Below are 16638 nucleotides of genomic sequence, written 5' to 3' on the forward strand. Positions count from 1 at the left end.
GCGATTATTGGTGGCCATTTTTTTCCCCCCAAACGTGTGTTTTTGTTTTGCTCATCCACGTTGGACTCCAGCAGGTTTTCCTTCGACGCAGCGTGGACGTGGAGAGTCGCGCGCGTGTTTCTTTAAAACTCGTTTGTTTCCGTGTCTTTTTTTTTTTTTTCCCTTCCTTCATCATCTTTGGAGGGGGGCCTCCAATTGCTGTTCTTTGTCCTCGGCGTTAGGAGCAGCGAAGCGGCATGTGCGCCGCCTAGACACAAAAAGCTCCCGCGCACCCGAAGGTGCCAGCAGCAGCAGCAACAGCGGCGGCGGCAACAGCAACCACGACAGCCAACCAGTCAGCCAACATGGAGCAAATCGGGGTGTCATTCCTCGACCCGTTGGACGACTACGAGCTCATCCACCGGATCGGGTGCGGCACCTACGGGGACGTTTTCAAGGTGAGACTTTGACCTTCTTGGAGTTTGGATGCATTTTATGACCACGAAAAATAGTGTGCTAAGAAAATGAAGCGACGCAAAACTTGCTTTAACCCTCCCACTGATGCTTTGCCACTTCCCGCACAACCATTGAAGACACATCATTAGGTACGCCCTTTTTGCGCACAGTGAGGAGTGATTTAGACTAAAAAAAAGGAGAAGTTTTCTCCATTGATGATGAATCGGAGGCAGAATGTCTGAATTTGGCTGGAGCACAGTTCATCTCAACTGGTTACGTGTATAAAGCGACTTGCCAAGTGTGTCGCGAGTGACATTTTAAACTCTTGCCAGTGAACGCCTCCGACATTTCACTCGTACAGTTTTGCCTCACTTGAGTGTAACTAGTAAATGGAGCCTAAAAATGGGTAGCAAAGATATTGAATAAATCCTCTAACGAGTTGTCATTTCACCAAAGACAATCAGGTGCGGTCGTAGAACTGGTTTCTACACATTGGTGGAACAACTTTGGCATACTAGTAGGACAAGTAAATGTTATGAATGAGACACAACTGCGCCACTACATACTAACTAGTGCTTCTAGTTTATATTTAAATTATTTGTGTCAACTAGTGTACGGTTTGACCTCACACATTATTGTTACGAGTGTACAAAATAGCTTGTATTAGTCAAAAAAATAATACTCAGTGAAGAGTTGTACATTATGCTGAATATCTATTTTCAATTTTGCTTCACTTGTGTCAACTAGTATGCCAAATATGTGCTACTTGGGACAAAAAAGTACTAATGCATCATTTACATGGACCTTGAGCTGGATCTGATATTCTGTGTATTATTACCATAATCAACAAACAGCCATGGAAATGAGGGATGATTGATTAATTTGTAAATGAGGACATTTACAAATGTTTCAAAATGTGAATGAACTCATTCGTTAAATGTCACTCCCTTCGACTTCCCTCGGCCTTGTGTCACGTCTGCAGAATGGAGACATAGAAGGGTGTCCAGTCGAGGACAATGGCTCGCTTTCGCCTCGGTGGGAGGCAAAAACGCGTGAGAAAAAAAAAAAAAAGGGTGTCCACCTCCGGACGTGTGACAGTGTCTTCCTTCAGTTTATGATGCTCTGAGGTCACGTGAGCCACGGCGAGACTGTTGGGACGCCCTCATGTTGATGTATATACAGACAGTATATGGAATTGGGTGTGCTCTACTGTAAAGCAACCCAGGCGATAGATTGCGTCTCTCAATTGCTCACAGGAAGTGCGGTGCTCGAACAGGAAGGAAAACAGGAAGTCAACGTGTATTTGACGTTGTGCGGATGGATGCCAGTGTTAAAACACTACGTCACGGCTGCGTGCCAGGCCAGATGTGAAAGCCAGAAGGCCGCCATCCCTCATCCCGGGTCGTTATTTTGGCGCGGGTTGATGTGCTTCCGAGACGCTCGCGCCCTTTGAACTTGTCCGTAACAACAACGCGACCTGAAACCACAACTGAATTTCCGTTGTGGCCATGCCCACGTTTCAGATGTTGGCGCAAACGCATTATTTGTAGCTTGTTGTAGACGTTGTCTGTCATGTGGTTTGTGTCTTCTTAACACTTAGCGTATTTTAGGCCAACGCTTATGCCGAATTATGGCAGGGTAAAATTACAATAACCAATATATATGCTTGAAAAATGTATATTATATGATAAAAAAATATGATTTGAATAATTTAAAAATGTAATTGCTATGTTATATGATAAAAAAATATTTGAATAATTTATTTTACCAGCACCTTTCACGTTTTGTTTTATTTGATTGGTTGATTTATTTAGTGCAAATAAAAATGCTTAAAACACATTAATATTTATAAATTTAGCCAATACTTACTTAGTTTATATAGAACAATAATAATTAAATGTACTATTTGATTTGATTAAATTTTCGTGACTTTATTATGATAGGATTATTTATAATTAGTAAAACAACAATATTATTGACTATTGCCGAAGACTTGAATTCCTAATTTTTTTTTCATCCGACTGCAGGCTCGCAACATCCGCACATCGGAACTGGCCGCCATCAAGATCGTCAAGCTGGACCCATGTCAGTCGTAACTTTTGGCGAACGATGCAATCCGCGCGGCTTCCCGACCTGACTTTAAAGCGTTTTCACTTGTCCAGGTGATGACATCACGTCCATCCAGCAGGAAATCACCATGATGAGGGAATGCAAGCACAAGAACATCGTGGCCTACTTTGGCAGCTACCACAGGTATTTGGCATCAAAACACACACACAAAATTGAAAAGCATCAAATGGCAAGCTATAATTCTTGAGTGATGTCGATTGGAGACAGGCAGTATTTTTTCCTGAATATTACTGAAGGCAAAATCCTCATTTATCCTACTGCCGACAGAAAGCGACACGTCCAGGTTCGTTTTATAGTACTTTATATATTTGGCACTTATAATTTTGTCCGTTTTGGAAAAAAAAGACAAGATTTGCTTTCTGTAAAGAGGAATCAGCCCTATGTGACGCTTTTTCTGCTGAAACAGTTTTTTTTCTATTGTATTACTTTAAAAGTGTGCATATCATTTTTTTTCTTTATTGTGAAGTTAAGCAAACTGTTGATATTCTCGGCCAGGAACACCAAACTGTGGATCTGCATGGAATACTGTGGGGGAGGCTCTCTTCAGGACATCTACCACGGTATAAAAAGATACAGCTGTATTTTTTTAAATGGAATTATTTGTTTATTTGCTGTAGTTCTATTTATTTATTTTATTTATTTAATGATTTGTTTATATCTATTTATTTTATTTTCATTTTTGTGTTTTTCCCCTAAAGTGACAGGCCCATTAAAGGAGAAACAGATTGCATATGTGTGCAGAGAAACCCTCCAGGTAATCTTTTTGTTGATTGTATTACATGACAGGCTGTGAACTCTCCTCTGCTTGGCCGCCAGCACGGTGACTCATGTTTGCCGCCAGACATAGGACAGGACAGCTCAGTAGCACGTTCAACCCTCAACAAAGTGCCGAGAAACCGGCATTGTGTTCCGTCATTACGGGTGACGCTGGTCAAAGGTTTCGTGTCGCCCGGTTTAAGCCACGGTTCACTTTGAAGACAGTCACGTGACTTAACAAAAAAGTCCGTTCCCTTTAAATTAGTCTCTTCGTCATTCACATTCAATGAAGCGTTCATGCTGAAATACTTAGCCGTCCAAATTGACTGCCTCGAACTAATTACTGTGCCGCCATCTAGTGGTCGATTGTGGAATTGCAATCAAACGGAGGACTTTGCGATTGAATATCCTTTTATGTCTCGTAGGGTTTGTACCACTTGCATGAAACGGGCAAAATGCATCGAGACATCAAGGTAAGGCGAGCTGCGTTGCGTAACGTAAGTCTTTGTCTGATCACGCATTCAAACGGAATGTCTCTCTCCAGGGCGCCAACATTCTTTTGACGGAGCGAGGAGATGTCAAATTGGGTCGGTGAAGATCCGGACGCATGCTTGCTTTGTCGCAAATAATCAGACTGGCTGGTCGTCAATTTTGCGTGCGTGTGTTTTGTAGCGGATTTCGGGGTGGCGGCAGAGATCAGCGCCTCTGTGGCCAAAAGGAAGTCGTTCATCGGGACGCCCTACTGGTAAGGGCATTCGATTAAGTGCAAGAAGAAGTTAGGAATATTCACCATCATTGGGCAGAAAAATTCAATGATGACACAGTGGTGTGTAAAAAGAAAACCAAAGTGCCCCTCGAACGCTACCTTGAGGAACTCCGGAATCAGAAACTGGTCTGCATGCGTGCAGGATGGCTCCAGAGGTGGCGGCAGTGGAGAAGAAGGGCGGCTACAACCACCTGTGCGACATCTGGGCCGTGGGTATCACCGCCATCGAACTGGCCGAGCTCCAGCCCCCCATGTTCGACCTCCACCCGATGAGGTCAGACCGCAGCGGAGAAGCAAACCACAACTTGTGCCGTGCAGCCACGTGCGGGTTTTTCTTTGTCAGCAACATCCACTTGCTCCTTTTGTAGAGCTTTGATGCTGATGTCCAAGAGCAGCTTCCAACCACCAAAACTGAAGGAAAAAGCCAAATGGTACGTTTAAACGACCGCTCCTCATACTTTCACAATTGGTCTTGGATCGTCCGGCTTTTTGCGATGGCGCCGCAGGTCGCCGGGTTTCCAAAGCTTCGTCAAGATGGCGCTCATCAAAAATCCTCGGAAAAGGCCGTCCGCTGAGACGCTACTGCAGGTGATCTATCTATCTATCTATCTATCTATCTATCTATCTATCTATCTATCTATCTATCTATCTATCTATCTATCTATCTATCTATCTATCTATCTATCTATCTATCTATCTATCTATCTATCTATCTATCTATCTATCTATCTATCTATCTATCTATCTATCTATCTATCTATCTATCTATCTATCGAGTATCCATCCATCCATCCATCCATCCATCCATCCATCCATCCATCCATCCATCCATCCATCCATCCATCCATCCATCCATCCATCCATCCATCCATCCATCCATCCATCCATCCATCCATCCATCCATCCATCCATCTAGTCTCCATCCATCCATCCATCTTCTTTTCTTCCAGCATCCGTTCGTGACACAATTGCTGACCCGCAAGCTGGTCATGGAGCTGCTGGACACCGCCAACAACCCCGAGCTGCACGCCTCGCACAACATGGACGACAACGAGCTGGAGGTCAGCCGCCGCAGCTCGGCGGACACTCCCGCCCGCTAAACGATAGCAAACGGCTAGCGTTCTTAGCATGTACACTGTCGACAGATCGGTCTCCAAGCTCCGGACAAGATCCGCTCGGCAGGGAAACACCTACCTGTCGAGAGAACCGTGTCTGAAGAACAATGTGAGTGGGAATCTTTTTTTTTTAAAATTCCGTCATTTAGTTGGGATTCATTTATCGAGCGTTGAGAATTGGCGGCGCGTAACCGGATGTCTTGACGGCAACAAAGAGTGGCTTTCCTTGTCTGGACATCCAATGACGTCATCTTCACGATGCGGTCGAGGAAGGACAAAAGGCCCTCAGTCAGTCGGCTGGCCGGCCGCCCGCCCTCGTCCATACATGCGGGTTGCGAGGCCTGCTCGGTGGATGGCACAAACCACATGCCAATAGCGTGTCTGACACACACTGCTACTTTTATACTCGCACGCTCTTAATCGGCGTCTCAATCCAGTTTCAAACTACCAATGAATCGGGTGTTGACTTCATAACGTCAAATTTCAATTGTCGTGTCTTCTGCTCCATACTATTGTGTTTATTATTATTATTTTTTTTTTGTAGTTGGCCAAGTGACGTTTGGGCCACCGCTGAGGAAAGTCACGGAACCTTATCCTGATCTGGTAACCGCTCCGCTGATTGATACATAAATAAATAATCACGTACCCGAGCTAACGGCGTCGTTTTCTCCCCAACAGAGCTCGTACGACGACGACTGGAGCTTGTCTGGGGATGAAGACGACTCACCGTAAGACGCTTTTCCGTGTCGTATGGGAATCTTTTTTTTTTTTTTCTGTTTGAATTTGAAATGCAAAGTGTGTCAAACCGAGCAGCCCTGTAGTTATAGGCGGAACTCACATCAGCTCACCCCACTGAAATGAATGAATGCCACAAATGCCATTCATCTGTTCCAGCAGCCCTGAAATAATAATTATAATAATTTTAATAATTATAACTATAATGATTATAATAATAATAGTGTATGGGAAATATATATGCTTTTAAAAATAATAAATTATTTAAAACAAGGATTGCAACAGTATTGCAATTATTTTATTTATTTATTTTACCAAGTAAAAAACAGTAACAAATCTATTATTCCCATCTGTGAGGCAGCCAATGTGCCATTTTATTGAATTTGTTGGCCATAGTGCTGCTCCTTCTGCTGTGCACATGCTGACCACTTGAGGCACTATAATGCAGATTTTGATTCTTGGGCAGATTTTTGGTGATTCTTTATATTTAGTTATTTTACAATAACACATCCAAACACAAGGCAAAGATAGCATTAATATTTAACCATTTACCTCCCAAAACTGCAAAAAAAAAAGTAATTGCTGCTTGAAATGGTCACTTAGCCTTTGTCTATACTTCGGCGTCGACCAAATTTTCTTTGAAGACCAATTGGCGTGTCGGGGCGCGCCGCCCCGGTTCCTTCCCCGCCATTGTTGTGGGCCGCCGAGGCCTCTGGCCAGATAAACAGCAGGTCTTCCTGTTGCAGGAGCCTGCTGGAATGTGTGGAGCAAGCTTTGCAGCTGAGGTAGGCCACGCCCATCCTCTCCAGCTCGCCCCTCCCATTTTGTCATGCAAAACAGCAGGTCCCTGAGCTCATCCAGTGGGTTTGTGTTTAGCTCCTCCTCCTAATCCTAAAAATGCCACCCTGTTTATCCATAATCTGGATTTTGCGATTCCCCGCAAACCCACTGGTTTGTTTCCCGGCTGTGCGTGTGAGTGTGTCGACGTGCTCGTCCTTCCCCATGTGTGTTTGGCTTTCGATCGTCACGGTCACGTCATCCGACTTTCGCCTAATCCCGACGCTCGCTTGGTGATGAGAGCTTGATCGGGTTTTCTTTTTTTCAGGAGTTTAACCATAAAGAGGGCGCCATCTACTGATGTGAGTGATGAACTACATGCACACAAAAATTCTGTCATAATTATTTTTTTCTTTTTTGCATACCTCTAGAAGTCCCATGTCATTTTTTTCTTCTTTTAATAATCTTGAACGTCCTTTTATTTGGGTCAGAATTCCCCTTTTCAGGCTGTTTTTGGTTGGTCAATTTCTTATTAAAAATTATATATGTATATTAATAATAATAATCTAATAATTTCATTTCTTATATAGAAAATTGCTCTGATTGGATCATTGTTTTGTCCCAAAATGATCATGGAAAATCGATTTTCTCTGACTGGCAAAAATCTCTGCGGCTTTGTCAGCCTCTTACTGGTGAATACACGGTAGAATGATGTCGTCTTTCATTGGCCGTTCTAGGGAGGAAGGAAGAGTGGTCTATTCAGTCCCACGACCGCCTCCCTGCCCGCATTTTGCTCTTTAAGCGTCAACGCAGGCGGGGACAAAGACGTGACGGAGAGGCCGAGCTGTACGCTGGGCCCGGACGCTTCCATTGCGCCCGACTCGACCGGTACGGCCCCGTCATGGCGCCTGTGCGCCACTCGCCGGTCGTGACTCTGTCGCCATCCGTCTCTTAGCCGCCGTCTTGGCCCGGTGCTCGGCCACACAGGACATCAGGCAGCGCTGCAGTGACCCGTGTCTGCCAGCGGGGGGTGCTGTGACGACAGAGAGGAGGAAATCCAGCGCTGAAAAAGAGACTCCCCTCTCACCTGAATGGAGCACACTCAGGAAAAAGACGGAGGAATCTGTGAGTTTAAAACATGGCTATATTTATATTTGTCTTATAAGCTAACTTTTAATTCCTAATTAGTTTTGATCAAGATTTCGAGTTCAAACGTGTTCCCTCATTTCATGGTTTGTGCTCCTGAGACTGACAATGCTAATATGCTAGCGATTAGCATCAGTTGACGTTTTGGAAGCAACGGGGATTTGGACACAAACATTTAGACAGAATACCACCAAGAATCATCTAAAGTGCATTTCAGTATGTTTTAAATGTGTTTGGAAAACATCTCGTGCGTTTTAAATGAGGCCTTCCCGTGTTTTTCGTACCTTTTTGTCAGAGGGCAGATTTTCATGGACTTCCTCCCACCCCTCAAGTGCATGTAAGTGGCAAAACTAACCCTAACACACAAGTTGCTTTGAGCTCATAAATGCAAAAAAAATGTAACTATGATTGAAATTTTATTTTTCCCCACAGATGGGGGCTTGCTTTTCCAAAGTCTTCAACGGCTGCCCTCTCAAAATCCACTGTGCCGTCACCTGGATTTTTCCCAGGACGAGAGGTCCACTTTTCATATCGTTTTAAGTTGTGCAACACAAAAGTCGATGAGCGCTGACGGCCCTGCTCTCTCTCTCTCCATCCCAGACCAGTATCTGATTCTTGGGGCAGAGGAGGGAATCTACACACTCAACCTGAATGAACTTCATGAAGATACACTGGAGAAGGTACAGAAATGACATCATGTTGCCCTGCCCTATCACATGTTCAGTGAAAATAAATGAATAAATAAATAATAAAAATTATATGTATATTTATATAGATGCTGTATCACATGTTCATTGTAAATAATAATAATAAATATACATATATATTTTTTGGGGGGGTGAATTTTTTTTTTTTTTTTCCTGAAACACACTGCGTGACTTGTGGTGTGGTCTTGTTCTCCTCACACAGCTGTTCCCCCAGCGATGCACATGGCTGTACGTGATGAACAATGTGCTGATGTCAGTGTCAGGTAAGGCCTTTGCGCAAACTCTCCGCAAAGTATCCCGGGTCTGCTCTCACCCCCCCGCCCCGTTTCACGACAGGAAAATCGTCCCAGCTTTATTCCCACAGTCTGAGCGCCCTGTTTGAGCAGAAGGGACATTTGTCGAAAAAACACGGCAGTCTGTCGCTCGGCACCAGCCGTTTCACCGACAAGATCGGCACTCGGTAGGACCTCGTGATTTCATATGGCCGTGACGATTCGACCTAGAAAGTCTTTTTTTTTTGGGGCTTCTGTTGTCTCCTCAGAAAGTTTGCCTTATCCGTGAAGATCCCCGACACAAAAGGATGCAGGAGGTGCAGTGTCGGTAAGGCCCGTGCCGTGCCGGACGTCTTGTCTGGGTCACGTCTCATCTCGACGTTTGTGTTCCAGCTCGAAACCCGTACACGGACAGTACTTTTTTATGCGGAGCCGTTCCGTCCGGCCTCGTTCTGCTCTTGTGGTACGAGCCCCTCCAAAAGTTCATGCACCTCAAGGTTCGCAGCTTCTTTATTGCCAGAGTGGAAGCTCAGAGCGTTTTGAGTTAACGTCTTCCGTTCTGTTCGTAGCACCTCGCAACGAAGCTCCCCGACAGCCTGGCTATATTTGAGCTGCTGGTTTTGGTCACCGACGAATTCCCCCAGTTGTGCGTGGGGGTGAGGGACTGCGCCGACGGCAACCTCAAGTTTGATATCGTCGAGCTGAACGGGACGCCCATTTCAGAGCCCGGTATGGATGCGACTTTCTGGGTTAAAAAAAAAAAAGAGCATTGAAGGTCTCTCCAGGAAGACAGCAAGGTTGTCAGCTCTCAAATCTGGATAGAAAGAACATTTAAAAATATATAATCAGATTTTAAGATGCAAACCCCCCAAATAAATAAATAAATGACTTAAATGAATGAAAATAAATAAGTAAACATTTAAAAATATATAATCAGATTTTAAGACGCAACCTCCTCAAAATAAATGAAAAAAAGGAATGAAAATAAATAAATAAATAAATGCTTGATGACTTCAATGGTGGAAAATTCAAAATCTGGAAAGCACAGAAAATTCATTCTGAATGTTCCTTTATAGAAAACGGGGCCGTCAAGGCCGTACAGGTCACCCAGTTGGACCGAGACAGCGTTCTCATCGCATTCGAAAGTAAGTCACCTTCGTTTTTGACTTGCCGATCAAATCTTGTCGGTCATTTGTGAAATGTAACTTTTGACACTACAGAAAGCGTGAAGATTGTAAACCTACAAGGCCTTCCATCCAAGGAGCTCGCTGCTGAAATGGTGTTTGACTTCCCCATTGAAACTCTCGGTAAAAAAAAAACCAACTATCATTTACAAAAAGGTGATTTGAAACTTGTCAACGTGTTTGATTTCCATTTGTTGCAGTTTGCTTGCAGGACAGTGTGCTGGCTTTTTGGAAGCACGGCCTGAAAGGAAGGAGCTTTCACTCAAACGAGGTGATGGAGGCTCGACGTGTTTTGCTACAACCACACCGTCAGCGTATAAATCGCTCACATTCTCCTCGATTTGCAGGTAACACAAGAAATTACAGACAAGACTCGAGTATTTCGAGTTTTGGGAACAAACAGGTATGTGAGCACTCCTTTCTATAAAAGAAAAAAATGTTTGTTTTTTATTAGGAGAGTAAAGTTGCTATATTCATATTGCTACTAGCCTAATTCTAGTTAACGCTAAGCTAGTTTGCAAACTCGCCGTTGGTCATCATCCTATTCCAGTATGTACAGTAAGTAACGAGGTTGAAATTTAATCTCGACTTTTTTTTTTTTAAATCACTGTCCTCAAGGTACTTCGGAATGTCTCCTTTGAGTTATTTTTTTTTTTTCTTCCCTAGAGACATCATCCTTCAGAGCACACCGACCGACGAGCCCTCAGCGCTGAGTAACGTCTACATTTTGACAGGCCATGAAAGCAGTTATTAAATTTTTTCTGGAGCAAGTATAAAAAGTATTTTCAGCCATTTGTCCTTGTTGGCAATATGGAATTTAACTTGAATGTACTGCCCGGAAACATGGTAGCAATACTGGAGCCACATTCTTTTATTTCCAGATCCAGAAAAACAACAACGCAATCACTATCGCACAAGACCGAATCACGCCGAGTACTTCATACGGTTTATTTAAATATGAAGAAATTGTTGTCATTTTATTAGACGGGGAGCTGAGGCTAATGCTAAACGGCGGTAGGTATTTATTAGAATTTACTGAACAAAACATGGACAACTTGCGACTGAGAGAACACCATTAAGTTGTAAGGTATATTCCACTACGCTAAAAGTCTTTTATTTTTTGTAGAATATAACTATTATTTATGGAACATGCACTGTATAGCTCAACACCTATCCCAGAGATACTTGAATATTATTTGCATGTAACCATGTTTCGAGGGTAATTGTTGATAAATTTATAACATTTGTACACTATGCTTGTACATACATGTATTTTATATGAGAAAATGTTCTTGTTTTAATGTCACTAGTAACCTCGACAGAGATTGTGTCACAACGATGGTTGAAATTTGGACCTAGAACGGAATATTGTACATTGCATCACACAGGAAATAAACCTGTTTTTATTTCTACATAAGTACAAAGATGTTTTCACTTGCAGGTTTGATATCATTTTAACCCTTAAGTTGGTAAAAAATGTAATAAAAAGTTATCTTTTCATATTCCAGGTATTCCTCAAAAAACATGTTTTTGACATAATGGCATTTAAATATTTAACTTACCTTTTATACATTTTAAGAAATTGTAGTTTTTGCATTACAACACCAAACTCCCATAAGTGGGTCAAAAATGCATTTTTTATGGAATCCAATGGAAACCTTTGATTCTTATCAACTGTAGCTGTCAGGAATATTATATAATTTAATATTATTTTCATATTCCTCAAAAAAAAAATCACAAATGCATACCATGGATATTCACAATGTTCACACTTTTCTATGACTGTTTTAGGTCATTGTTTTTTTCAAAAAAGTTCAAAATATATATAAGATGTTTCAAACATTAAATCATTGTTGTGCGGTCCTAAATCTAATACATAATATCATAGAATATTTACCATTTTTTTGAAAGTGCTCTATACTGAAGAGTTAAAGGTTCTTTTTTCCTCTCAAGCGCAGTTAATTAAAGTCGTATTAATTAGCACCGTATGAGGCGAAATGGAATTAGTACATATCGACTGTGAATCTGTGATTAAAACAAACGTCATCAAGGCCGTCGCTTTCGAAGCGAGAATAGTCCCTTTTGTGACCAATAGGGGGCAGCAACGTCCCTTTGTGGCGTTGAGTCACAAACAGGGAAAGAGTGAAACGCAGCATTGGTGCTTCATAGTAGGCGCCATTTCACTTCTTATTCATTGGCGCCACGGCCTATATTCTTTGACATCGGTAAGTTTGGCGTTTTACATTAAACATGCAATTTATAACTCAGCCTTGCTTGATATTTAATAGTCTCCCGCTCTGACCAACCCACACCGACCTTGACTGGCTCGGTAAGACGTTGCCTCGCTCACGTATTGTGCCCCTTTACGGCAAGCTTGCGGACCGCAATTCTTCCAGGGGCGGTATTAGTTTCGTTTTAAGAGGCTCGGTAGACGCCCAAGTCACGTTCATAAGCAGAATGCCACATATATTTAAATATGTTTGAGTCGAATAGATCGGATTTAATGTAACTTTCAAACAAGCGACCCTCGTGTTTGTTAGCTTAGCATTGCGTAGCGCTCCTTGTTCGCTAGCCACTGCGCCATAGCTTCAAAAGCCACTCGGCGTAGTTTGTCTTTATAGATTTTATCAACACTGACTAAGTTTATTCAACACGTCTGATTTGAAGAGCGGGGCGGCATTGTTTAAGAGCGGTTTGCAAGTTTGCCTCCTAGCATGAGAGTAATGTGGGCTGCGGCCTCCCTGTGTGGCGGTCTCCCCGTGCGTGTTTTTGACAAGCCGCGCCCGGCTTACTGCACACTCCTAAACATTAGGTAATATTTATGCATCTAATTTATAAAGTTATGAGTTGCCCATTAGCATGAATTTGAACGAATGAATGTCAAAATATGCCCTGTGTCAAAGTCAAAGTCAGCTTTATTGTCAATTTCAACAATTGTCAACTGCTGACTAGCATCACAAAGTATAGTGTGCCGAGCCAAAAAGCCAAAGTCCGCATATAATTAACATACTTGATATAATTGACTTTGAAAGAAAGGTTCGGGAACTTCAAAGAACCCTGATAAACCAATAAATAGGGGCTTTCACACTGCAGGTATCAATCCAACCACTTCCCCATCTACCCTGCTAGTTTGTTCACATACCGAAAAGGTTCTGGGTCTTGAAGGTACCATTGGGGTCTTCCTAAGTACCTACGAGCCTCCATGGTCTTTGTTTACCGACCTGGAACGTTTGAGGGGGGCGTGCTGTGCTGTGCTGACAATCTTCTGACCGGTTGGTTGAACTTGGGGGGGTGTTTTGAGATGTAGAGTTGTACAGGTAAGGAAATGCGGCCAGAGCAAATATTTGGAGGGTTGGAAGCGTCTACAAATTGCCAAAAGTGGGGTGAGCTGTCAATGTAAGATGGCAGATTCGGATTAAGAAGTGGCTTTATTCCTATTATTTGTCCACACATATTTTGAAGTTGGAAGAAATGCTTAAAAGACTGCAAGTCAAAGGTCTTGGGAAATGATCAACTCTTAATTGAAGTTTGTTAACGAGGCCTTGTTTTGTCTGCGTGTTCAAAATAAGAATTCATTCAAGGTGTAATCTATAGCTGTGACTTTTCCGAAAAGTTATCCGTCGTTCATAAATATTGTTTGTTACTGTCTTACGCCAATGTGAATTTCTGAAAAGCTGATGTGCTCGAGAGATAACAAGTGCAGACGCAAAAATGTATTTTGAAAAGTTAACTTGCATCTCAGATCAATTGTCAAAATTGGTTGCCCAGTTTAATTTTTATAAAATTGTTTGAAAAAGCTTTTGATATTTTTACACTGACAAATGGGAATGACATGTCGGACTCTTCCAGGATCCAGCAAACAGCCGCAGTCATGGTGAAAATCTTTATCGGCAATCTGGCCTGCAACACCAGCGTGGAGGAGCTGCGGGCCCTCTTCGAGAAGTACGGCAAAGTCACCGAGTGCGACATAGTCAAGAACTTTGGCTTTGTGCACATGAGCGTCCTGTCGGAGGCCGAGGAGGCCATTCAAAACCTCAACCAGCACCAGCTGAACGGCTGGCGCATGAACGTGGAGCTGAGCAAAGGCAGGCCCAAGTCCAGCACCAAGCTGCACGTGGGCAACCTCGGCGACGGGGTCACGGCGGACATTTTGCAGGCCAAGTTTGAAGAGTTTGGCTCGGTAGTGGAATGTGACGTAGTCAAGGACTATGCCTTTATTCACATGGAGCGAATGGAGGATGCCATGGAAGCCATTAATAAGCTGGACAACACTGCCTTCAAAGGTGACCTCTCGGTTTGGTGCTCCGTGCCGTCCGTAAACTTGGATTGTGCTCTCGTGACCCCCAAAATCCCCCAGCTGCTCTTTTCCCCAGCCAGCCAGCCAGCGTGACTAACCCGGGCTCCGAGGAGACATTTTTACCGCCGCTAAAAAGCGCTAAATAGTGACCGAAAACAGTAGTAGCGAAACTGAAAGAGCGCCACCGTCACATAACATGAAACTCGAAATGCGTAGTATTTTTCTCACCGCAATATTTAGCAGGAATGAATCCGATCGATCCCTAAAATTAACTTTAAATGATGCCACAAGCTTTGGGAGCAGATTGAGTGAAGCCGTTCATGATATTGTCGAAAACGAGTGATCGGATTAAAAAAGAAAATACAGGCAGACTTCCCGAAGGGTAAAAAGTTCCGAAAGGCCAGCAGACGGTATCGAGCGCAACCCGGCCGCGCAACGGCAATTTTGACCGCTCTTGCTCGGTATTGCTTGTTTTTCGGTTCCGGTCTCATGCGTGTCTTCTCTCTCCTTACAAGGCAAACTGATGAGCGTACAACTGTCCACCAGTCGGCTGCGCACGGCCCCGGGAATGGGAGATCATACCGGCTGCTTTGTCTGCGGAAAACATGGTCACTGGTCAAAAGACTGTCCAGTCGATCGCAACAATAGCTACGGTGACGACATGAGAGGTTTCGGCGGCGGCCGGGGCCCCCCACGCGGTCCCCAAGGTTTTGGCCGAGGCGGCTACGGAATGGTCGGCGCGCCCCCTAATTACATGCCTGGCGCTGCGTTTAATCGGGCTAGTTATGGCAGGGGCATGGCGCCGCCGCCGCCGCCCCCTCCTCGGAGGCCCGGCCCCGAGGTGGGCGATCGGTACGGTGAGAGGTCTTCAGGTTTTGACCAAGACTCTAGTGTCGACTTCTACGAGAAGTACCGAGCTCGCCCTTACGGCTCCAGTTATTTCGAGGAGCGCCGCATGTCCTATCTCCCTCCTCCCCCTCCACCCCCACCCCCTTCTGCCCTCTCAAAGTTCTCGGGCGTGGACCCGTTTGACCGGCGTCCGCCGCCCGCGCCGGCACCCCCCTCCGCCGCTTACTACGCGAGAGAGCACAACCCAATCGGCCGGTTACCCGGCGCCCCGGCGGGCTACGGTTATGAGCGCAAGCGGCTGTCGCCCGGCACCACCTACATGCCGCCGCGGCCCAAGGAGCAATTCGCACAGCGCTACGCGCCGTACTGAAGTCCACGGTAAGGCTCGGACGTTCTTCGTGGGAACTGGCAGCAAAAGCAACAACAAAAGGATGTGTATTTTTCATTTGTAGGTCTTGGACTTTTTCTGCGAGCGTCGTTTTGTCAAGCTTCCAGACTCCCATCAGACGGCGTGGTTTGTCTGCCCTCTCAACCTTTTTTCTCTTGTCACATTTATGTCCTGTTTTTCTTTTTTTCACAATATGTACATTGCTCCTTTTGCAATATTTTCAATTTACATTTAGATTTTAAAAATATATTTTTTTCATAACTTCACCAAAAAAAAAATCTGATTTTTTTTCCGAAGTATCACGTGTTTAAAAAGTGTGTGGCTTATGTCTGAGACGTTTATGGATGCGCGGGAGGATACAAAAACGTAGTGTACCGGTAGTCATTAATTTCCTCAGTTTGTTTGCTGGCTAAAAGTGATTACTGATGTTCTCATCGGCTCTATTTCGCGTTACTGAGATGTGTTTCAGTCATTCGTTGTGTCACAAAGTTTCTCTTTTTGTTTAAATTACCGCTCATGCAATTTCATTAGCATTAATAATGGATCTAAATGCCACGTTACAATTCTCACAAAATTCAAGTTTGAGTAGAAGCTGAAAACAAGTAATACCTAAAAAAAAAAAAAAAAAAAAAACATTCCAACCACACGTTTGACTCATTGTGTGTCCAAAATTAAAATTGTATATCCCTTTTTGCCTTTCCGAAGTGACAATTCTTTGAAATAGTGTCATTGAGTGACAGCAAGGCATTTAACGTGTCATTCACCTGAATATTTCTGATTTGGTACACATTTTTTTTCTGTTGCAAGAACTCTTAAGGGTGAATGACTCAGGGAAAAGACGATGTGAAGAGGCACCATTTGTTTTTTTCTGTGCCTTTTTTGCATATAGGTGAAGTTGAATATTGTATTTTTCTTACTTGCTGTGGTAGTACCAACATACATACAAAACAATTGTTTTTTAATAAAAAAAACCAAACCAAATTGGGTGACAATTTTGCTTTTTTTTTTTAAAGCCCCAGGAAAATTACGCCCATTTCTATATAGAGAATTTTAGTGTGTAGTAGTGAAAATACGATTTGTA

General features: G+C 43.5%; 2 protein-coding genes and 1 long non-coding RNA gene across 4 annotated transcripts; 2 read left to right on the forward strand and 1 right to left on the reverse strand.

The window, feature by feature from the left end:
• The first annotated feature begins 43 nt into the window (after nt 1–43).
• On the forward strand, nt 44–11525 carry map4k2 (mitogen-activated protein kinase kinase kinase kinase 2). 2 transcript variants are annotated; one of them, XM_088381956.1, is made up of 32 exons: nt 44–437; nt 2463–2520; nt 2598–2688; nt 3061–3125; nt 3264–3319; nt 3747–3794; nt 3866–3908; nt 3994–4066; nt 4230–4361; nt 4456–4518; nt 4594–4675; nt 5038–5148; nt 5233–5311; nt 5747–5805; nt 5881–5930; nt 6684–6722; nt 7043–7076; nt 7452–7602; nt 7670–7839; nt 8156–8197; nt 8293–8377; nt 8461–8540; nt 8770–8830; nt 8904–9027; nt 9109–9167; nt 9233–9336; nt 9409–9568; nt 9916–9984; nt 10060–10146; nt 10224–10294; nt 10371–10426; nt 10690–11525. In XM_088381956.1, the coding sequence occupies exons 1-32, from the start codon at nt 345–347 to the stop codon at nt 10775–10777; spliced, it is 2583 nt and encodes an 860-aa protein (XP_088238082.1). In that variant the 5' UTR covers nt 44–344; the 3' UTR covers nt 10778–11525. The 2 variants fall into 2 exon arrangements, with proteins under 2 accessions (XP_088238082.1, XP_088238091.1); XM_088381965.1 differs by lacking the exon at nt 6684–6722 and having other exon boundaries at nt 45–437.
• Nucleotides 8264–12027, reverse strand: LOC148403220 (uncharacterized). The gene is made up of 2 exons (XR_015859666.1): nt 11921–12027; nt 8264–9653 (listed from the first exon to the last, which is right to left on the reverse strand). It is a non-coding gene; the product is annotated as an uncharacterized LOC148403220 (long non-coding RNA).
• Nucleotides 12028–12089: 62 nt separating this feature from the next.
• On the forward strand, nt 12090–16538 carry LOC148403221 (RNA-binding protein 4.1-like). Its single transcript, XM_088368439.1, has 4 exons — nt 12090–12248; nt 13873–14306; nt 14836–15547; nt 15622–16538. The coding sequence occupies exons 2-3, from the start codon at nt 13895–13897 to the stop codon at nt 15537–15539; spliced, it is 1116 nt and encodes a 371-aa protein (XP_088224565.1). The 5' UTR covers nt 12090–12248; nt 13873–13894; the 3' UTR covers nt 15540–15547; nt 15622–16538.
• Nucleotides 16539–16638: the final 100 nt, after the last annotated feature.

This window comes from Syngnathus floridae, chromosome 1 (assembly GCF_059516105.1).
Source record: "Syngnathus floridae isolate MCC-2025c chromosome 1, RoL_Sflo_1.0, whole genome shotgun sequence".
Taxonomy (NCBI): domain Eukaryota; kingdom Metazoa; phylum Chordata; class Actinopteri; order Syngnathiformes; family Syngnathidae; genus Syngnathus; species Syngnathus floridae.